Source organism: Engystomops pustulosus, chromosome 5, assembly GCF_040894005.1.
Source record: "Engystomops pustulosus chromosome 5, aEngPut4.maternal, whole genome shotgun sequence".
In the NCBI taxonomy this organism is placed as follows: domain Eukaryota; kingdom Metazoa; phylum Chordata; class Amphibia; order Anura; family Leptodactylidae; genus Engystomops; species Engystomops pustulosus.
In genome coordinates this window covers 148584362-148609288 of record NC_092415.1, presented here as the reverse complement: position 1 = coordinate 148609288, position 24927 = coordinate 148584362, and the positions used below count along the sequence as shown (strand labels likewise).

General features: G+C 39.6%; 1 protein-coding gene across 8 annotated transcripts in view; it reads left to right on the top strand.

Annotated features, from left to right (window-relative positions):
• TPK1 (thiamin pyrophosphokinase 1) overlaps nt 1-24927 on the top strand; it is a 335076-nt gene that overhangs the window by 231715 nt on the left and 78434 nt on the right. The window contains exon 9 of one of the 8 annotated variants that reach the window (XM_072153369.1): nt 2412-3778. The exons of the other annotated variants lie outside the window; for them this stretch is intronic. Coding sequence (XP_072009470.1) covers nt 2412-2458 — 47 coding nt within the window. The 3' untranslated portion in view covers nt 2459-3778. Of the gene's footprint in view, nt 1-2411; nt 3779-24927 lie in introns of those variants that run through there. 8 annotated transcript variants of the gene reach the window in all.

The following is a 24927-nucleotide window of genomic DNA, read 5'->3' as shown; positions in this document are numbered from 1 at the left end:
GGCAAAATCAGCCGGCTGAGGTGTGTCTGAAATAACCAATCCAATGCTCGCAATTGTCGTCATGGTGACCAAGGTAAACACGGAATGGCCAGAGAGAATATCCATCTGAGGGAAGAAAAAAGGAAGGCCCGGGTTAGAAATAATAAATGTTTTGAACTTCTCATCGTATCCACTTACTCAAGACTAATCAGAGGTACTCTCATTGGGTATGAACTTTGTTCCGTCTAACCGTTTTGATCTTTTCTCTACGATATGTGACATTAACAAATTTGTTCGGGATCTAACTATAAAGAGACATTTTTCTCACAGATGACATCTTGCATATCCCTGACAATGTTAATCATGACAATATGAAATCCAATAGCAATTTGTTTAGTGATTTCAATTTCCAGGAACAATGCACTTTGATGAACTTGACATCACTTGATACCACCTTTCCTAGTGATCGGGAGGTAAATTTTTTTGAGTGATTTCAGGCTCAGCAATCGTTATTTTTACCCAGTGCAATCATGCACACATTCCATGAAAATCTTTCATGGAAAGAATTATGCATGATTTGCACAATTTAAAACAAAATGCGTTAACTATATGTGGTGGTAACCTGTCCATGCGACAACATTGTGCCCTTTCCGATCTAAAAAACAACACTGATCTTATTATTAAAATGTCGGATAAAGGGGGCACTGTTGTACTTATGGACAGGTCACTCTATTGTTCCCAGATTTTTTCTTTACTTGCTGACCAGGATGTCTATAGAACACTTGATTGTGATCCAACTAGAATCTTTAATGAGAAAATTTCTCTCATAATTAATGATGGTGTCTCTTTAGGTGTTATTACACCAAGACAGGGTGAACAGTTACAAGTACATGAACCAATAATTCCCATCATACATGGTTTACCTAAAACGCACAAAAACACTTTCCCTCCACCCATGAGACCCATCATCTCTGGCATGGGTTCTGTTAACGAAAAAATTAGTGAGTGGTTGGATACCCTCTTGCAACCCCTTGTAAAGAGGTTCCCTGGCTATCTCCAAGATTCTTCTGATGTCCTTAGAAACCTCAATCAATATAAATGGGACAGCAACTATTGTTGGTTGGGCTGTGATGTAATTTCACTTTACACATCTATTCCATACACCATTGCAATCAAGGCATTAGAATTTCACTTAAGAATATATCATGCAAGTCACACATCATCTCATGACTCATAATTATTTTATGTTTTCCAATAAATTTTATTTACAGATCCAGGGAGTCCCCATGGGGGCTAAATATTTGCCCTCATTAGCTAACCTTGTCATGTCATGGTGGAAGCTTCAGTTCTTATACACCGAGGAAAATCCCTTTTTGTCTAACATTGAGTGGTATGGCAGGTACATCGACGATCTCCTCCTTATTTGGAGGGACGATGTATCTGCCATACCCTCATTCATACAGTATTTAAATGACAATGCCTTTAATTTACGTTTCAAACATTATTCTAGCACCAATGAGATTAATATTTTGGATCTCAAATTATGTGGAGTTGTTGGAGATTTTATCTCCACCTCCACCTTCAGAAAACCCACAGCGGGTAACATAATCTTACATTATTCTAGCCATCACCCCAAACACACCACCAAAGCCATACCCGTGGGAGAAATGATCAGAAGCAGAAGAAACTGCAGTTTAGACAAAGATTTTCAAAGGGAGACAGAACAAATCTCACATAGACTTATTAAGAGAGGGTACCCTCGGTGGACACTTACTTGGGCTTTTCAAATAGCTAGTAGAATTTGAGGTACTAACGCTTTTCTTATTAAACAACACCTTACCTGTAACAGCTCCAATGTCGTATATGTGATACAATGCAAGGAATGTAACATTCTTTATGTCGGTTGTACTATCCGAAAATTCAAGATAAGACTCCTTGAACACATTAATGACATCACTGGGAATGAGTCTCGTAACATTAGTGGAGCCTCGACACACTTCAAAAATACTTACTATAAGTTAACTCATAACCTTTCAGCGTTTGCAATAGAGAAAGTTTCAATTCGAAAAAGGAGGGGGTGACATTGGAAGACTTTTGCTTGATCGAGAAGCTTTTTGGATCATGCAACTAAATTCCATGTCACCCTCTGGCATGAACATTAGGAATGAATTAATGTTGCATTAATAATGAACAACCATTTGCTACATTCAAGTTATCCATTCCTGTGGCTTGTGGACTTACGTATGTTACACTCAGCATTTGTGTCGTTTTATGTTTTGTGTTTTTCATTTTTAATTTTGTATATATGCATATCACGTACATATTATGGTGAACTCATGCAATGATTAAATTGGAACAGTCATAGAGACAATTCATTGCCCTGATATATATTTATTATTTCTAACCCGGGCCTTCCTTTTTTCTTCCCTCAGATGGATTTGTCTCTCTGGCCATTCCGTGTTTACCTTGGTCACCATGACGACAATTGCGGGCATTGGATTGGTTATTTCAGACACACCTCAGCCGGCTGATTTTGCCGCTTACCCGCCTAACGTCACCATGGTTACATCAACAGCTGAATTATATTGTTCCTTCCCCTGTAGGAGGTTTGGTTTTGTCACATGACATGTTCCCATTCATTTAAATGTTTTACCTGCACTAAGCATTGTAATCCATGATTAAGGACGCACACCGCGTCTGAAACGCATTGGAAATTATGATGTATCCCAATGTCTTTTAAAATGCCTTAAACAAAGAAGAAGTTTTATTCAACGCTGTGCCTGGTTTGGACTGAGCTGGATCATGCTTGCACAAAATTTTGTATGAAATGTAACATCAAAGACTCCATATTGCAGCATTGTACATTCTTGTAAGCGTAAGTTTTGTCCCAGAACATGAAATATTATGGCATCTCCATTTATAGAAGCAAGCTCACCAGCAATTCTTTTCTTTGTGAAGAACAAATAGACTTGTCCAGCAGCGGCCAGTACACACCAAAGTACACTCTTCATTTTATAAGCATAATTATTTGCCATCACTCATCTTCACTGAATGAAAACTGGTAAATCAGCTTATTTTGACAAGCGAGGAGACAAGAAGAAAATTTAGAAATGATCCTGGCCCAGCTGATGCCAGTGAATAATTGACCTCTCTATATGTACTCATTTGTCATTTCTCCTGTAAAAATACTTTAATTGTTTTCCTTTTCCAATGCCCAGAATCAGCCATAATAAATGTGATATGTCAGGATGTCAAAACATTTCCAGGACCCTAAGAAGAGAGCGCTTGTAGGTGTGGAGTGAATTATTACTTCTTGAGTCAACACCAAACTGATGAGTAAAGATCATCAGAGGACTGATATTTATTTATTTCCCAATTATTTAGATGAATATCCAGTACTCTTGTACGAAGAGTTATGAATAGTAATTCTGTTTGTGACCAAAAAGTACTAAAGTCAAATTGTACCTGAAATATTTCCAGATGAGTTTATATATGGTGTCTTAGTACTCCGCAACAGGAGTGTGACTACCGGTCCTCCGGAAACTAAGCATACGCTCCCAAAGTTCCTTTGTCTGCGGCGACTCTCTCAATCCATAAATATCTAACTGTAAAAGTATATACATCTAAATAAGCTTTTAGAACAATAAAAAATTTTCTAGCTTTCTTCCCTAGAATTAGATATTTCAATCCCCCAAAAATCATTTTAGTTCAAAATCTGCATTAAGTCCCTCCGGAATTGAAGTTCTCAATGTAAAAATCCAATCACTTTCTGCCTGAATAAAGTTTCTCTCCTCTCAAATTATTTTTTCAAATATATAGAGTCCGTACTGCTGTTACACAGCCTGGTTCCTGCTATGTCTGCCCTGCACAGAGAGATATCTGTGGGGCTGCGCTGCTGATGTCCCATTTGCTGTCTTCATAATGTCAGCTTGGTAAGGGGACCCCTCAAAGATTAAGATTTACGTGCCCCAGAGCTGATAAACCAGCCAAATAACACTCTTTATTTGTAATTGAGTAATAGGCTACACAAAATATGAAATATAATATTTTTAGATCAATCCATTAATGTGTTTCTGTCATTTAAAATAGTACCATGTGCCTGCCAAGGGCCAGGTTCTTCAGGGGCTAAAATCCAATTGTCACAGAGCCCCCAAAAAATTTGACTGGGGTTGCAATTATTAAATATACAGTTCCGACTTGCATACAAATTCAACTTAAGAACAAACCTACAGAATCTATTTGGTACGTAACCCGGGGACTGCCTGTACATAATTTCAGCAAAAACTGACAAATCAAATGGACAGTCGATGCTGCTGGTAAGATGTCCAGCATCGTAAGGGATGAACATCTCTAAAGTAATATTTAAATCAATGGATTGTGCTATAGGTCACATGAATAAACTCATAGTAGGAAAGTTTCAAAGGCAATTGTGCCCATACAAGTTATCTGCTTTATAAAGATGAGGTTAACATTAATGCACTTTTACTTTAAGGAGAGTGAGCTCACTGTAATCCCCACTCCCAATTTGTAAATTTGTATATGGATGCTCTAATCATAGGCAACTGACCAGCCCTCCGGTTATAACCATTTCTCTTTTAAATTTCTATACAAAGGTTTAGTGTTCTCAGGACATTTGCGGATAACTTAACATATACATTATCATTTACTGAGATATATGGATATTCACAAAAAACATCTTTAATAAATCAAACAGTTGTAGCTTAGCTTCACATCAAAGATGGTCAACATGAAGAGGTTATTGGTTGAGTGCAATTTGAGCAAAATCTAAAAAAGAGACTTTTTCATATTTATTAATGTAGCCTAGTGGCAAAATATTATTGAATAATGTGTGGTCCAGATTTTGATCTCAGGGTAGTCACTTCACATAAAACACAGGTTCACTGTGCTGAATTGATCTTGTATCTAACTACTTTAGCCAAGTCTGAATAGCTTGTTGGAACCCAAGTGGCACTAATTCACTACCATAGGAGTCAAAGTAAGAGGTTATTTCCACTCTGTGCAGGATATGACTGATGAGGTCAGTAGATTTAGTTCCTGGAGTTTCTAGCTTTTTTGAAGAACCTAAGTTATAGAGTCCTCCATAAATCCATCTTGGTTTTGTTGGATTGTGAATGAAAGAGCAGGTTTAAGTGGTTTTAAGAAAGCAGGAGGACAGTGATAAAAATGTAGCAAAATAGTTCTGAAAAAATTATAGCCATGAGAGTCTAAGCCAGTGATGGCGAACCTTTTAGAGACCAAGTGCCCAAACTACAACCAAGACCAACTTATTTATCGCCAAGTGCCAACACAGAAATTTTATTTGTGATTTATACTCCCTGCTCTGTCACAGCTTTCATTGATATCAGTACCCTGAGGACTCTAATTAAGCAGAAAATAGAAGAAAGTTGGATGATCATTGTAGCTTCCCTCCAGGGTCCCATAAACAGGAAGAATTGTCAGGGCCGGAGCAGGAGATACCATGATAATCCAGATCTGTCCACACCTTCCCACTCCTCCAGTAGTCCCAGGTAGCACTGTCACTTTATAATAGCTCTGTGCACAGCAAGTCCTGGGCTGTCTGGGACTGCAAGAAGATACCTGGAGTCATCTCTGGTGATGGCCTGAGTGCCCACAGAAAGGGCTCCGAGTGCCACTTCTGGCACCCGTGCCATAGGTTCGCCATCACTGGTCTAAGCTATAAAACTGGATGAACATTCAGTAACAGTGGTAGACAGTCTGTGCCATTACCTTCGTGTAATTTGTGTAAGAAAACTGTCTAAAACTCCTTTTGTGTGTCTGTGTGTCAAACATTTTGGCCCATTCATATAAAAGATGATGCGGAAGACAGCTCCCGAGTCTTAAACTACGCCAGATTTATCATCCAGCGTCGGATATCTGGTGCCGTATAAGACTGTTTAGTCTCACTTTTGATAAATCTGTCCCAACGTTATAAAATAAATAACCAAGGGACCCTGTCCCATTTTTACAAAACTTGGTTATTAAAAGATTTTTGAAGGTGAGGCTGTGTTCAGTAAACTTCCAGATGACAGGCGTAAGTGGCAGTGCATGGTACAAGCGTTCTGTCATAGCTATTGATAGAGGATTCTATCTATATGATTATGATGAAAGGCTCTAGGCAGCCACTGGTTAATCCTCTTGTATACAAAAATCTAGTTTGTTTTCTGTATACACAATTGCAAATCACTAGTAATGAGTCAGGTTTGGATATTATTAGTATTTCATAAAGGAATGGTCACTGTTTAGAGCTCTGTTCTATAGAATTGGAAATGAATGTTCACAAAATACACACTTAATAGAAATCTACCATCCAAATCAAGCATAATAGACCAGGGACACTTTAGATCCAGGCACTGTGACTGTGGTAATATTCTTATATTTTGTTATCTATGACCTCCTTCCTTCTAACATCAACTTTTAAAATTGTTATTGAGGCAGAAGAGCTCCTGGGGTGTTAGCAGAGCCCCTACCTGCTACAGATTCATAGGCTGTTATGTTACACTCCCTCCTCCCACTGTGTGGTGAAACTTACTTTGCCACAGAGGGAGGCTGAAGTGCTGGGAGAACAGAGGGCAGGGAGGATACAGTGTAACAGTTTGTGAAGCTACAACACAGAGGAGCTCTGGTTCATTAACATAATTTTAAAAGTTGAATTTCAAAGGAAGGAGGCCATGGAAAACAAAAAAAAGATTATCACAGTCACAGCACCTGGATCAATTATTAAATGTCCCTGGTCTATCATGCTTGATTAGGATGGGAGATTTCTATTAAGTGTGCATTCTGTGAACATTTTTTTCCAATTCTACAGAACAGAGCTCTAAACAGTGACCATTCCTCTAAGAAATACTAATATGATACAAAACTAAGTGAAAGTCATTAATAGTGATAGGCAATTGCTTATACAGATTTTGGTATACAAGGGGAATCACCAGTGGCTGACTAGAGCCTTTAAGAATAATCAAATAACTAGAATCCTCTATTAAAACCTATGACAGCACGCTTGTATCATACACTGCCACTTACTCCTCTCATCTGGACTCCTCTCATTTTGACATTTTTACTTTCTGGTAGTTTGCATCTTTGTAGGCTCTATTTGTAGCTGTCTCAGAGCTGCTGGATGAAGGCTGCAAAAGGCCCATCCATTTAAATAGGGGAATAGATCTGTGAAATCTTATTTGCATAAAATATAAACTTTTTGGTGGACCTTGAACAGCACACAACCAAAAACACAGGTCCTTGAACTGACACCTCAGTGACCTAGAAAAATGGAATTCAGTCTTTGGAGTGAAAGCCCAGGGAGTGAAGGAGTCTAAGAAGAGGTGCTCTACCTCTAGAGAAAGAAGTTTTTTGATAATATATATTACAAAGTTTCTTTTATGCATTTGAATTATTGACTTATGAAAAGTTTGAAAAGTTAGCAATCATTAAAAATATGTATCTGTTGTTGACTACTATTGTACACTATATTAAAAATATATATCTATTGTACACTACAGGAATTCCGTATTTTCCAGACATCATAATATTATTCATTTACTTTGAACAAGAAACTTCTTCTCTTGGGGTGTAATTTGGTGTAGAATGTACAACTGGTGGCAAGACACAAACCCTTCTGTGAATTTAGTTACCCTTTGTGGCTTGGTTTACTTGAAATGACTCTGTAGGGAATGTCAATTTATTGCTCTACAAATAACAGGAATGGCGGTTAGAAACCCATGAGGAACATTAGGATAGAACAGAATCCGAGGAGTGACGGTTTCTCTAAATCTGTAGGAGTGAGCATTACAGGACTGTGCTGTACACATTGTTTGTCTCCAATACAGCCTAGGGAAATCTCTGTGTCTCCTCCACTACCTTAAGTGATACTGTGTTTACTTCTAGACACTCTATATACGATAGTACCCCAGCGAGTATTTCGCTAAAATGTTGTTTACTTAATTTACTAATGTTACTAATTTGTGATGCGCTGATAAGCAAAAATACAAGAATTTGTGTTACATTGAGATTTACCAGTCTCATTGCATATTTGTTATAGCTGCTTGTTAAAAGATACTAAGATAATATATCATTATATATGGTTGAATTTTATCAAATAATAAATAGTATATTATTAGGACATCAAATAGTGGAGAAGTGCCACAAAATCTAGGCTGGAGCCTCCACACCATTAACATGATATGAAAATACACAAAAACAAGCCAGTCTATATAGGCTGAAAATATATGCATTAAATTTTATTGTACACAGAAAAGAGGACGATGACATACATAAAACATATTAAAATCGGGGGCGTGGCCTGGATGTGCTTCATGACAGACATGCTGTGCTGAGCTCCGTCTCGAGGGCCTAAAGCAATGAATAAAGCAACGGTACCGGAACACCGAAATAGAGCCAAAGCCGGCTCCAGCACCATCCTCTGCCATGATGACCAGAAAGAGGTCAGCTAAAGCAGTGGTCCCCAACCTTTTTTAGCCCGCCAGTGAGCATAATTTTTTTAACAGGGACCAGTGGGCATAGGTCGGTGTTCTGGTGTCTAGCAAACAATGTATGGCTTATATTGTCCAAGAAGTGCCCCACCCCTACACTTATATTGGCCCCTTTCCGGTTCAATGCCTCTTCTGCTTCCATTGTCCATGGTTCTCCAAGGCCCAGTCTTGGGCCGTGGCCCAGTGGTTGAGGTACACTGAGCTAAAGAAGGTCCAAAACGGACTTCTTCTCGACCCGAGCGATCAGACAAGATGCCCTGAAAAATGGCGCCGCAGAGCAGCGCGGCGCGACAATGTCAACCCCGGGGAGATAACCCGGAGAATCCTCACTGAGCCTTTCCAAGAGGGCACTGCACTCACCCGATGCCAATCCGCAAGCCAGAGAGGACTCGGTCCCACAGAGGAAGGATCAGAAGCAGAGGGACACAGTGGGAAGGTCCCACAAGATGGCGGCTGAAACCACATGGCGAGGTGAGTCACCACGCACTAGCCCAGACAAGCAGAGGCCACGTATGTCTCAAGTATCAGAAATAAGTGAGCCAGAAGCTGAAGAGGAGACAGAAGAAGATCCAGATCCACTAATGGAGTTTCCCTCTTCAGAACCGACAGCTTCTGAAATCTTTATAAAACAAATGATGCTGGCATTCAGAAACTCATTACAGAGGGACTTTTCTTCTAAGCTGGCAAGCACCCAAGCCAATATTGAAGATCTGGGTGATAGAGTAGATCATCTGGAGAATAAGATAGGAGAGGTGACCAGTTCACATAATGAACTAATTGAAGCTCACTATACACTGGAAGAGGAAGTTCAAGCTATAAGGAGTAAATTAGCAGACATGGAGGATAGAGGACACCGAAATAATGTTAAGATAAGAGGGATCCCTGAATCGATTAGTCCTCCAGATCTGAGAGAGTATGTCACATCCTTCATCCAAACCATTCTTTCCACCGTCCCAGCGGCAAGTGCCTTCTTGACAGAGTACACAGGCTCCCCAAACCAAAAGGGGTACCGGATAACCTTCCAAGAGACGTTATCACACGCATTCACTATTTTCATGTAAAAGAGGCACTAATGTTACAAAAGAGGAAAACCGCACACCTTCAAGAGCCATATGCAAATTTGAAGATATTTACCAACCTGTCCCAAGCAACTCTCCGAGCAAGAAAGAAATTCATCGCTATAATTTTCACACTACATAACAATAAGATCTTGTACAAATGGGGTTTCCCCACGAAACTCCTTATCCGCAGAGAGAGAGTCAGGCATGTGCTAAATAGCCCAGAAGAGGGTTCACAACTACTGGCCTCATGGGTTTGAAAATAGAAGATTCCCTACAGGCCAAAACGCACATCTCCAGTCAAGAAAGAATGGCAACAAGCTTAAGGTGACCAGGACCAACTTTCTGAGCTACATCTATAGGCCAAGAGGCGATCCAGGTGAACTTTGATACCCCCAAATGATGCAGGCTAGAACATCTCCTGCAAGGTTTATTCTGATGTTGACTCTACAAATTTTCATAACTTGTAGATATGTGAAGTGGTGGAAGCAGCAGGAGACACATTTCACCAAAAAAAGTTCATTTGTGTTTTTCTTTGACAGGTTAAAACTGTTTTAAAGTTATTCAGGCTAATGCGTATATATGTGTAATTATAAAAATTAACTTGAGGATGGAGGAGCTGTTTAAAAAACAGAAAGATGACACTTAAAGTAATGAGTATGAATGTTAAACTCCCCCTTTAAAAGGGCATCTGTGTGGAAAGATGCAAAGGCTGAGAAGACAGATGTCATATGTCTCCAAGAGACACATTTTATGAAAAGCAAGTGTCCATCCTTCAAAAATAAAAGATTCCCTCAGATTTTCATGGCAAATGTCGAGGTTAAAAAAGCAGGGGTCTTAATAGCTTTTAGAGAAGTGATATGCAACATTAATTCAATCCCATTTACCCTGGCAAATATTTATGCGCCAAATAAATCTCAAATAAGATTCTTAAACAAAACAATCCAAAAAATTAGAAAAATCCAAAAAGGAAACCTGCTACGATTTGGTGACTTTAATATCATCCCTGATCAAAATTTGAACACAGCAGGCAAAGTACCCCCCATTTTGCTCACTAAATGGCTACTCAAGGAGGCTCTTTTTGACACATATAGATGTCTAAACGCAAATGCCAGTGAAATCTCATTCTATTCACATAGGCATAGATCGTTCTTGAGAATTGATCTGTGTTTAGCAGACAGTAGAGCATTGACGCATACTACACAATCAGACAAAGGTGCCACCACATGGTCTGATCATTCTCCTATATTTGTAATTTTGACATTTTCTAGCATCCTCCCTTCTCAGTGGTACTGGAGAAATACTCCATTTATTTACTCTCTACCTAAATACAGAGAAAAAATTAATCAGACCATACTGGAATACTTCCAACATAATGTTGAATTGAATGTGGATTTGTACAACCTGTGGTTAGCCCACAAAGTAGCGGTGAGAGGAGCCCTCATGCAAATGGGTTTCCAATTCCAACAAAATAAGAATAAAAAAAGTAAAAGATTTACTAACCAAACTACAAAAAGTAGAAGATTATCTAAAAATAGACCCAAACCCTACAAATAATAATAAGCTCACAGAAATCAGACAAGCATTAAGAGCTACTCTTCTGTCCGACTTCGAAAAAGAATTAATGTCAATTAGGGCCTCATACTATACGGCATATAATAAGCCAAGTAAGCTGATGGCTAATAAGGTTAAACCGAGAAGAATAAAATCGGCAATTCCCTTCTTGTTTACCTCCCAAGACAAACAGCAGAGAGAAGTTCATCCTATGAAAATTGCTAACTTGTTTAGAGATTACTATTCATCTCTATATAACTTAAAGGATGATCACCAAACACCTCAACCGACCCAAGAAGCAATTGACAAATACATCTACCTAAATTAACTACATCACAAAGAGAATCCCTCAGTAGACCTATATCGGCTGAAGAGATAGCTTCAGCTATAAAACAACTTAAAAAACATAAGGCCCCAGGGCCTGATGGTTTTTCAAATGAGTATTTTATAAATTTTGGTGAGCATCTCTTTCCATATCTTTTGTCCGTATTCAATAAAGCGATGGTCGAAGGCTCTCTGCCTAAAGAAATGCTAGAGGCCACTATCATCACACTACCCAAACTGGGGAAACCCCCAACAGTACCACAAAACTTTAGACCCATTTCGCTATTAAATAGCGACACCAAATTATATGCAAAAATTATAGCTAACAGGATATTACAAGTTCTGCCACACTTGATCCACAATGATCAGGTAGGGTTTACCAAGGGCAGAAAGGCACCCGATGGAACTAGAAGAATTATAGACATAATGAAGATCATGGAGGACTCTCGGACACCTTCTCTGCTCCTCACGTTGGATGCGGAGAAGGCGTTCGACAGGATCCATTGGTTATACGCATTCTCAGTTCTCTCTAAGGCAGGATTTGAGGGCCCCATTTTGAGAGCCATTCAAGCCCTATACTCTAATCCGTCCGCAAAAGTCATGTCCAACTCAGTAATGTCAGACCCATTCAACAATACTAATGGAACCCGCCAGGGATGTCCACTTTCTCCATTGTTGTTCGTATTTGTAATGGAACCCCTGGCTGAGTGGATTAGATGTGATCCTAACATTAAGGGGGTGCCAGCAGGTTTAAGGCAGCACAAAGTCGGACTTTTTGCTGACAATGTGATCTTGACTCTCACATCAGTCACAGATTCACTTAGAGCCACAAAGAACGCCCTACAAGCTTTTAGCAGAGTCTCATACTATAAAGTAAATGAAGGGAAATCCCAGATCCTGGGAATCCACATTCCACCTCATTTAGAGTCGGACTTGGAAAGGGAATTCCCATTTCAGTGGGTTAGGGACCATATCCCATATTTAGGAATAAAACTTTGTAGTTCGATTAAAAACTTAGCAATAGCAAACTTCAATCCTTTGGTAGGGGATCTACAAAGCGAACTCGACTCTCTAGCTAAACAAGAGATATCATGGTTAGGACGTATGATGCTATGCAAAATGTTAATACTCCCAAAAATTCTATATTACCTCCGCACTCAATGATCTCAGTGATCTCAATTCCTAAAAAAATATTTGATACCCTGCAAAAACAGATGTTAAATTTCATATGGAATAACCGCAAACCAATGATGGCAGCTTCCACAATATAAAGAGAGAGGAGGGATGGGGGTTCCCAACTTAAGGAACTACCATAAGGCAATAGTAGCGCAACAATTAAAGATGTGGTGCTCTACAGAGCACAACTCAAGCTGGCCCACTATAGAATCACAAATGGTGGGAGACGGGCAAATGAGGAACTTACTAATAGTGCAAATATTGCAACCTAATAACATTTCTTCTGGGAAGTGGAAATTAAACATTTTAATGAGTTAAATTCTGAATACGGTCTGGGGGAGAGGGAAAGTTTTAAATACCTCCAAGTGGCCCACTGGGCTAAAAGTCTTGACAAACACACTGTAGAAATACCATCTGGTTTGGCAAATCTATTTATCCCAGGGAAGTCTATTCCCAAACTTGGCACACGAAACCTTTTGAGTCATTCCAGAAAGACATATGTGTTCTTTTATCTTCACCGGTTAAAAAGTGGCAGGAAGACTTGGGAAGACAAGTGCAGTTGGAGGAATGGAAATTGGCGAGTACATGGCTTAAGAAAGCTACAGCAAACGCTAACATGATGGAAGTACACTTGAAATGCGTTACCAGATGGTACCTTACCCCGGCTAGACTGGCGAGAATATATCCGGAGTCATCTCATAGGTGTTGGAGGTGTCAAAGGGATAAGGGAACAATCCTACATATTTTCTGGGCTTGTCCACAGTTGAAAATCTTTTGGACAGAAGTCTTTAAGCTGTGCTCAAAAGTAGCTAAAAAGCCAATTTCTATGAGCCCAGCACTAGCACTTCTAGGGTTAGACATCCAAAAAATCCCTTTCAAAAATAGGACATATTCTTTTAAACGCTAAACTTTTAATTACCAGAGCATGGAAATCTGCATCTCCCCCCACCATGAGTTCTATGAGGGATCTTTTGCCCGAACATTGTGCCTTTGAAAGGTTAATTGCTTTAAGAAACAAGAGAGTATCTCCCTTTCATGATATGTGGGATCCATGGATTGAATTGCATCCAAATTTATCACCAATAATTAGGGGATTAAGTGAATAACTGTAGTCCTATATCGTAAGATAACATCCTCAAACATGTCACCAATGCGAGAAATAGAAAAAGCAAGCCTGAAATGTTTCTGTCGTTGTTAAGTTTAACAACGACAGCAGAAAAAGTAAAGCTATTATGTAGCTATGTGTAATATATACAAGGGGGAAAGAATGTCTAAAGACTATAAGCTGCATATGTCATATGTAATACCAAACAGAAGATGTAACTGAGGTCATCACAATGGAACTCATGTGGACTATAAACAGCAAATGTTAATGTATAAATATACATGTTTATGCTTATGTTATAATCTAATCTAATCTAATAAAAAAAATGTATTTTGAAAAACATATTAAAATCAATTAAAACATGCATAATGCAATGGACCAGTGAAAATAGCAAAGGTCCATAGACCACCACGGTTGGGAAAACAAGTAGCTGTCCCCCTGCACACACTGAAGTTCCCTAATGAAAAATGTAAGTATGGTAAAATGGGTAACAGGTCACTAAAACCACCGGACTACGTGTCTCTCGAATCTCCTCTACAGGTGCCTTTTGTTGATTAGGGGTGGGGGTCATTGAGAAACATAAAATGCTGGCTCTTTGGACACCTAGGCACTTACCCCCGAGGAAGTCGCATAGCTGCAACGTAACGCATGGGGTGTCTTCCACCACGAGTGTGGGACACGGTCTTCCCCTCCGAATACCTTCTTTGAGCTCAGGTTTTGGGGTAGCGGGCATGTGCATTATCGGCACCTGTTACTATGTACTTTGCCATTTGTGCACTTTTTCACTTGGTGTCTACCTAGATAGACCTAGGCATTATTATTTATTTGCTTTACCTATAGCTATGAATTATAGGGTATATATCATTGAGGTTTACGGTGGTTCATGTGACCTGTTACCCATTGTACCATACTTACATTTCTCATTAGGGAACTTCAGTGTGTGCAGGGGGACAATTATTTGTTTTCCCACACGTGGTGGTCTATGGACCTTTGCTATTTTCACTGGTCCATTGGTAATTTTGGATGTGCTTTCGACACGTTTTAATTGATTTTAATATGTTTGATGTATGTCATCGTTCTCCTTTCTGTGTACAATAAAATTTTATTTATATATTTTCAGCCTATACACATTGTCTTGTCTTGATAATATTTTATCAGGATATATCATATACCGTATATACTCGAGTATAAGCCGAGCCGAGTATAAGCCGAGACCCCTAATTTCAACACAAAAAACTGGGAAAACCTATTGACTCGAGTATAAGCCGAGGGTGGGAAATGCATTGGTTACAGCCTCCCAGTATATAGTCTGCCAGCCCCTGTAGCATACAGCCTGCCCAACCCCTGTAGCATACAGCCTGCCCAGCCCCTGTAGTAGGAAAAAAAATAACACTGTACTCATCTTTCCGACGTCCCCCATAGGTCCTCTTCTGTCTCGGACTGTCTCAGACAGAAGAGGACCTATGGGTGACGTCAGAAAGGTGAGTTTTGTCTTTATGTTTTTAGTTGACTCGAGTATAAGCCGAATTAGGGTTTTTGAGCACAAATTTTGTGCTGAAAAACTAGGCTTATACTCGAGTATATAAGGTAATTATGATAAAGGACATACAGTACACATTTTTATCAGTTTCCCTACACACCGCTTCTGAAAAAGCAGGGACCTCAAATTTGATCATGTCTATATGGGTTCTTTATGCATGTTGCACTGTGAATTTGCTGCCCTACCTTCTATATGGATTTGTTTAGCTGAAGTAGTGCTATGCAGTAAATGCAGGAGCTGGCAGTGTTACTGGCTCTATATACTTGGGGGTCCTGTGATTGCCAGGTCTGCAGTGGTTAATCAGAGCTGCTGGGTCTGATCCATTATAGTTCTAATCAGACATCAGCTAATTTCCCACTGTAACTGGGGATCTTATAGAATCCCAAGTTGCAGATGAAAACTTGTAAGAAAAAAATATTAAAATTAAAAAGTGTGGAAATGTCCCGCCAGGGTCTTTTTAATAATTAAAAAAACCCACAAAATATTTTTTATAACACTTTAAAATAATCATTGATATTTCCCAATAAAAAATCTCTCTTTATACAATGAAAACAGTTTTTGTAACTTTAACCTCTAAAAAGACCTAGTGAGGGGTTAAACTACATGTAACAAAATGTTCCAAATTGTAAAATGCCACAATATTAGATATACACCTTATAAGTCACATTAGTACAATTGGACGGATTTACTATTGTCAAAAGCATGGAATGTGGACCAAATTTGCCAGATTGCACCATATCTGGACGCAAAATGTGGCCCAAAGTCAGTCAACTATTTGGTATTACACGGTCACCATCTGGGGGACAACAGTGGGACTTTATTCAGGGTCCCGGGCCCACACCCTCCCCAATCACTTCTATAGAGGTGAGATCTGACTGGGAAGAACCCGGATCAAGGACTGAATCCCACCTCATAGTTTAGCAGCAGAGCACTGGAGCTTTCAGCTCTCTTCTGCAATGGCCACATCCATCTCACAGACAGTCAGCAAGTGGCATGTGAGACGGAGAACCTGTGTCACAGGCAGCCCTTATGAGGTCTCCACTAGGTGCTGTGAGGCCCCTTTTCCAGAGCTGTCCCAGCCGCGCTTGTCGTGCTTACCTCACAGCTCATTAATGCTCCAGAGGAAGATAACAACAAGAGGAATGGAAGAAAGAATAAGGTGATTTTTTTTGTTGTATTAAGGTCCTGTGACTTGACTGCTATCATTGAGGAGGCTGTGACTTGGCTACTATGGGGTACTTGGGGCTGTGACTTGGCTAATATGAGGGAGTGGGGGCTGTGACCTGGCTACTTCAGGGGGGTTTAACTTGGCTACTTTGGGATGTTGGAACTGTGACTTGGCTACTATGGGGGCATAGACATGTCTACAGTGTGGGGGAGCACAGCTACTTTGGAGGCACTGTTACTGTATTTTCTACAATGGGGGAATTGTCACTTTATTGGCTACCGTGGTGGCACCATTTATGTATTGTCTACTCTGTTGGCACCATAACTATAATGGCTACTGTGGGGGCAAGTTACTACATTGGCTACAGCAGTGGCACCATTTTTTTATAATGTGTACTGTATTGTGCACCGTTACTATATTGGCTACTGCGTGGTCACTGATACTAAATTGGCTACTGTATGGGCACTGGTATCCTATTGGCTACTGTGTGGATATTGTGAATATATTGTCTACAATGGGAACATTATTACCATATTGGCTACTATGGGGGCACAGTTACTATATTGGATACAATGGCTGCACTGTTACTATATCTGCTTTTGTGGGGACACTGTTACTATATTCGCTATTGTGGAGGCATAATATAGATCTGTATGAGAGCAACATCTGCAGAGATGAATTATAGCTGGGAGAAGCTGACATAATGGCCAGGTTGAATAAGAAAAGAAGAAATCTTACGATCAAAGTTGTCATCTATCACTAAGATCTACACTAAGCGCTGGCTTTCTATACATATGATCACACAGTTCTGCAGCAAATCCTCTCTTTTGTGATTCTGTTATTTTCTCTTGTAAGGGGAAAATAGATAGGGACAGTCTTAAAGGAAACCTACCACTGCTTGCATGATGAAATCATGCAAGCAGACCACCCTGTAGGCTACTTAATGCAGATGCCGGCACATAGTTTAGTTAGGCTCGGCGAACGTTAGTTTAGGTAAAAAAACGATTTTCTTACATATGTAAATGACCCCTCCGGTGCTACCCTACGTCATCTTCGGCTGCCGATGGCTTCCGATGTTTAATTACTCCCGCCTCCTTCAAATTACCCATCCTCCTTCAGGTGCCAAGAGCCATGACGTCACCAAGCTCTCGGCACCCATCGCCGGACGGCTGTCCGAGACTTCGTGTTTGCGCATGTGCGATAAGTGCCGAGAGCTTGGTGACGTCACGGCTCTCGGCAGCTGAAGGAGGAGGATAATTTGAAGTTGGCTGGAATAATTAAACATCGGAAGCCATCGCCAGCCGAAGATGACGTAGGGTAGCACCGGAGGGGTCATTTACATATGTAAGAAAATCGTTTTTTTACCTAAACTAAAGTTCGCCGAGCCTAACTAAACTATGTGCCGGCATCTGCATTAAGTAGCCTACTGGGTGGTCTGCTTGCATGATTTCATCATGCAAGCAGTGGTAGGTTTCCTTTAAACTATGTCAGATTAATCTGGAGCAGGATAAGACTGTCTGTCTCACTCTGCTTGTTTCTGGTACTATGTCTATGTAGTAAGCTCGGAACTACTGATCTATCTTTGTAGTAAGCTTGATTCTGATATTGTATGTTTGTAGTAACCTTGGTCATTAAAATCTTTCTTAATCTTTCTTATGGGACCATAGTTGTGTAGTAAGCTTGTATTCAGTCCTTCATCTGTGTAGTAATCTTGGTTCTGCTAACAAATCTGTGTAGCTATCTTGGTTCTGGACCTGTATCTAGTTAGTCATTTTTGTTCTGGTCCTGTATCCATATGGTAAGATTGGTGCCAGTGCTGTTCATATGTAGTTATCTTGGTTCTGGGAATGTTTCTATGTACCAAGCTTGATTCTTCTGTTGTATCTATGTTGTAAGATTGATTTTGGTATATGCTTAGTTCTGTAATAGTTTCTTTGCAACAGGTTTTGTTATAATAACATTTGTATACATTTATCCACTAAATATCATGTCTATCTTAGCTGGTACACTTTTATCAGGTTAAATTAAAAAATATGTTAATTTGCTTAATATATGCCTGTCAGGTAATTATCAGGGCATCCTGGGCCATTGCCTTCTAATAAACAGTATTTTGGCTGAAGTTCATATAATTACCCTGATTTCCATGTCAATAAAAGGATTTTTCTGGCAATTCTATATATATTGAGAATATGTCTGCGGAAGGTGTCCATGCAAATAGCTATAATTGTTAACATTATGAATAGATACAGAATAGCCATTCATTATTCATTATAATTACATGTTAAATGGAAGATAAAGCATTTAACCATAAGTGTAAATGTAATCCATAGGTCAAAACAATTTATGTTCTCACTTCCCAATTTGCTCTGTTTTTCTTAGTAATTGGATTGTCCCTTCAGGACAAACTTTCTTTTCATATCTTATTAGCAAATGGATAAAGCAGTTCAATCCCCTATTACAAGAACTGGCTTAGTCATGAATGCCCTTCATGTAAAATCTAATATGTGTGACTACTGTGATTTACAGTCACAAAAACAGCTAGCATCCATGTTCTTACTGGATGCACAATGGTTGTCTGCAATAAGACCTTACGCCCTAAAATGGGAGGTCAAAATTTCCTTAACGGTGCAAAAAGATCCCTAAATAGAGTATAAGGAAGACAAATGCCCCTTCTGCTCCAGAGGCAGTAATACGTTCACAAACTCGAATTATGGAAAAGGTGCAAGAGATGACACCCTGTCTCTCGGGATTGATGTAATTTATTGCCCAACGATCATGTGCTTCCTATGGCACAAAAATGGCCAACCTTAGGGTTGAATGGTGCCTTGTGCAGAATGCTTGTGCCCCTGTCTATTTCTCTTTGAAGGTTGGTACCCTGTGCCATTGCACATAGGTAAGGACCGCCTAGCAGGAAAGACTATTCACCGTTGTTTGGAAAGACAGGGGTACCGCACTCCATTGTTTTGGGGTGGTTTTTGTTGGATTCTCACTCCAGATATCCAATAGAAAAGAACATAGCACACATCCATTTGGATTCTTTTATGCTTTTTTAATTCAAGCTTTGTGTATTTACAACTCCACCAAAAGTGGAATATTCATATAAGAAGACAACAGATCACACGAAGATTTGCTCGACGTTTCGGTCGTGTAGGCCTTTGTCAAGCCTGATCTGAAACATGAGTAGTCTGCACATCTGTTTAGGTGGAGGGGAAGAGATTACTGTTGTGTCTGAGACCACAAATTCATGTATTTTATTGGAGATCTAAAACTGCAGACTGCAATATTTTCCCTAGAAAACTACAAGTACCACAATGGACCCAAACAGACCTCATTATACAGCTTTGGGGTGAATCGGGGCCGTTAACATTTGCTGTGTCAAGCATCCAGGGGAGCTCTATAGCTTTTATTATATAAAGAAACCTTGCCACAGTTCCCTTTGATATTTAATTATTCTTCTATAAAACTCAAACCTATACTAAGCTTGTACTTATTCCTGTATGTAATACATGGAGAGATAAAGATTAACCTCACATTGCAGCCGTGGTTCTGAAATGTATGCTGAAACATTTAGTGCTGTCTTTAACAAATATTATATGAAAAGAAGGAAGCTTATAAATGTCATACTGGATAAAAGAATAAAGGCCGGTAATACCCTATTCTACAAAGTAGTCCTGCTATTCTGTATATCAAAGGAATATTCACACTGGAAAACTTTATACAAAAAAATCTAGGTTACAATTATTACTTTTTGTTGTGTTGTACCTACTTAAACCTCTTCAGTTTATTTAAACCTCTTCTAATTCCCCAGAATACGAGGAATGAGTTTATGACAGGGCGCAGCAGTGCATCATGTTGAAAGAGGATTCTGATCGCATGTATTTCAGAACCTTTAGATGCCCCAATCCAGAGTGACCATGACATCAAAGAGTTAAGAAAAGCAGGCTTCATATTATATTATGTCTCGTCTCTATGCCTTTCCACACTTACAGCATGTTTAAATTAAAGGGTATTCCAGGAAAAAGCATAATTCATATATATGGGTGATTATACATAAGCTAATGTGTAATTAGTTGTTATTTAAAATTTTGCTCCCCTTATCCTAAATAATGCTTTGGACATGTAATGAAGAATTAAAATGCCGCTGGCCCTTTAATCAGTCCATGTTAAAATCACTGTTTGGCTATAGTCTCTTGCTTGCAGTGTTTTTAATTAAATGGGAGCGCAGCCATCATTAAATGGGTTTTACCACAAACCAAGTTAGGCCCTATCCATGGGATAGGGGCCTAACTTGCTGATGAGTGGGGGTATCGGTGCTGAGACCTCCACGAGGGGTCCGACGGATGACCGTTCTGCTCCATTAATCTCTATGGAGCTGACGGAGATCTTGGAGCGCGGCGCTCTGCAATTTCAATCATCTTCATAGAGGTTATTGGAGCAAAACAGTCGTGCGCGGCTATCTGATCCATTAGTCCGACAGAGCGACACCTTTAAGGAGCAGAGAGGCTACAGATATCTTTGCATTGTTCATAGAGGAGAGGAGTAAAGGGGGGATGTATTTACATGGAACTGCATGTTAGGAAGCTGGGAGGACAGGGGATGCATTTACATGGGACTATATTGGAAGGTTTCATAGAGTGCCTTATATGTAGCACTGTACGTTTAGTCAGTTTTTTTTTTACTTGTGGATTTAATGGATTAAAGGGGGTCATCTCAGATCTGAAAAACATGTCTGTTTCTTTCCATAAACAGGTAAAACATGGTGTTAAGACTTGGCTACATACATTTTATTTACATAAACTGTAGTCTGACTGATGATGTACATGGAGGCAATCAACTCATGGCAGGTGATACTGATATACGGGGGAATGTATCATGCACTGGCGCGCACAGTACACCAGTAAATTATGCAATGCATCCTATCCATTACTACAGTAGCAGAGCAGGCCACCTGTTAGATCATCACTGAGAGTTGTTACTGAGGGCTCATGGGAGTTGTAGTATCCTTTGGTGGCCATCTTGGATATAACTCTGCCTACTTTAGAAAGCCCGTAAAATTTAGCGAATCCAAAAAATCCAAAAAGTTCCTTTTTTAAATGAATTATATTGAATTTTGTTGTATTCATTTTTTTTTTCATTTATAGCATTATGGGGTTTTGTATCAGACTTTTCCCATAATACTCCTTTAATAATTCAGCTAGATAAGACTATGCAGTGACTGTTAAACAGTTAAACCGCTAGACACGTTGCTGCTGCCAGTGTTTAGGGTGTTTCCCCAGTGATGTAACTGTCCTAGTGCTAATGAGCCAGAAAAGCTCTGAGGGGTGTTACCAGAGACCCTCCGTGCTTTGGCTTCACAGGCTGTCACACTGTGCAAGAGCACATCTCCCCCTCCCTCCTGCTCCTTGGCACTTCTCCCCCTTCCTCTTCCTGCTGACATCATGCACAGTGGGAGGGTGGAAGTGCTCCTGCACAGTATAACAGCCTGTGAGGTTACAGCACAGAGCCCTTCTGTCTTATAAGCATAATTTTATTATATACTGGGCATCCTGGCTAAATACTAATGGGGGCTAGCCGACTACAGTATATACTAGTGAGCGCTGGCTTGCTATATAGTACGGGTTTGCAGGCTGGCTATATACTACTGTGGGCTGCTTACATACTTAAGGAGACCAATGCCTTTCCCACCCTAGGCTTATGCTCCACTCAATAGGTTTTCCCAGCTTTTGTGGTTAAATTAGGTGTCTTGGCTTATGATCGGGTCGGCTTATACTTGAGTATATATGGTAAGTACATATACACACACATAAATATATATACATAAATATATATACACTTATATAGTACCCCAAATAAAGAGCATGCTGCAAACTATTTTCGTAGATGATATAATCACTGTTTCTAGGGCCTATCTATAGCCCTATTAAGTGATCAGTGAAATGAGTGACAGCAAAGATTTAATAAAAAGCTTGTAACTCATAGTGTACATTGTTGATTGAATGAGATCCCTTTCATTTTCTTCCATAAAATGTTCCGCTACGTCAGCTTCTTCCAGTCACATCTTTTCAAATTTAGCAATACAAGCTCTACTCCATGCCCCATCGCTACTACAGTTAGTGCTGAATTATTAGTGCCATATGATGTCCCTCATGGAGTGTGGGAGGGAACCGGAGTACTCAGAGGAAACCCACGCAAACATGGAGAGAACTTACAAACTCTTTGCAGATGTTGACCTGGATGGGACTTGAACCCAGGACCCCAGTGCTGCAAGGCAGAAGTGCTACCCACTCAGCCACCGTGTTCATTTCGTTGCCAGATAAGCTCCGAAAAAGCCCTTTGCAATATGAAGAAAAGGATCTATAATGTATAGCAGTAAGGGAGGCTGTGAAAAATTTGAATAATAAGAAGTCTATACTTATGGAAACGTATCTGATGAGTATGTGGCCAGTATCCAATCTGTGCATTGCTGTATGAGGCTTCATGAGGACAAAGAAAGCTTCTGCTTAATACAACATTGAATTCTCAAATAAATTTAAGCACCTGAAAGTTAACAGCAGCGAGCTCATAAAAAGGAGTGCAATAAATAGATATGCAGCATTTGTGCAACACATAGAGAACGGAGTAATTAAATTGCAAATTAAATGTACTCTCCGGTGCGGTGTTAAAAGATTAGTACTGCAGGGTAAACTCTAATTTAAAAGAAAGAGCAGATTTCTTTAAGTGAGGTGGACATATACATTGCACAATAACTCTGAAGGAAACATGGTAGCTGTGTACTGACTGGCAGACAGCGCCACCTAATGCCTATCAAGAATAGTAAAATGTACGACTACATATACAAACAGTCCGAGTACAGTGGTTACTTGGATTTATTTCATAAAAATAAAATAGCGCAAACTATCCCTAATAAAGGAAACCTATCATTTACTTATGCATTATGAAGCAAACATACCTTGAGAATGCTGTAACTACACTGATGCAGCATCATATCTTGGTTAATCTCTGTGCTGAGTGGTTTTGCTGAAAAACAATTATAACATTCAGGAACTTGGAAAAGCGGGGTCAGGGTGGCTGCCCATAAAACACATTACACACGTAAGCTTGTAATTACAGATGGAGATTAGTAAAGACATAACTAATCACCTGAGCTGGATCACTCATACACAGCAGCTGGCGGATGGTGCAGCAATTGATTATTACAACCCAGGGATTACATCATTGTCATAATGTTATATCTGTTTTATCAGCAAAACACTCAGCTCAGGGATTAACCAAGATATGATCCTGCATCAGTGTAGCTATAGCATTCTCAAGGTATGTTTGCTTCATAATGCATCAAATCATATGGTAGATTTCCTTTAATGGGATTTGCAAGCTTTATAATACAATATGCTACCCAAAAGCCATAACCTTTGACAAAATCTCATTGGGGTTTCTTTTCTGTTAAAAAAAAAAATTGTGCTTCAAATATCACCATTTATATTCAATGCAATCTATTAGGAATTGTTGTGTTCTAAAACCTTTAAAAAAATAATGGGAAGAAAGATTCTGATACCTGTACATTTGTTTTATACTGTGTAAGGGGTCATAATTTGATGTATTCTGCTTTGATTTCATTTTGGAATCCATTTTTATTAACAGAAAACTCTGACACAAAATCAGTAATGCTGCCGTTATGACGTTTTTTTTCTCTTCTTATGGAATTCATCATATGAGATAATTATTCACTGCTCCAAAAATTAAAGGGAACACTTGAAGACTGCAAGTAAAGGCACAAAACTGGATTTTTAACACATCTGCCTTGGTGCCCATGGGGGTTTTCTTCCCTGGAAGCCCCCTTTAACAATTCTTTTTCTCGCTCTTTCTGAAACCACAGTTATTCAAGAAAGGCTGTGAATCACGAAGGCTAAGTTCACAACTACTCGTTGTGTCCATTTCCCATTGACTTGTGTGTAAGCAATTTTCAAGTATGATGTCTTTTATATTAAATCTTTTTCTCACAAACTTTATAAAAACTATGTACGGTAGCTATTGTTCTATAAAGTTCTACCTGCAGATACATGCAGATAGTCATACATGATAAACCAGGGACACTTGCTCTTAGGCACTGTGACCATGGTAATCTTCTTATATTTGTTATCCGTGGCCTCCTTCCTTCTAAAGTCAACTGATTTGATACATTGTATTGATTTGTGGTTGCTTCTTACAGGCTTGGCAGGACTAGAACTGCTGCTGATCACTTTTAAGGAGTTGTTTCTGTAAAAAAACAAACAAACCTGTACTTATCTTCCCCTGAGCTCCTGTGCTGCAGTCTGTTGGTGCTGTGTCCCTGTTTGTTTACACGTGCAGGCCGCTCAGCTTCAAAAATTTCTGCCCGCCAGGCACGTCCATCCGTCCCCCCCTATCAGACCCTCTAGCATGCAGGTCCCCTAGGGGGTCTAAATATACAGTAGAAAAAGTAATAAAAATATTTGTTTAAATAAAAACCTAAAAGTCCAAATCACCCTCCTTCTCTTAGAACT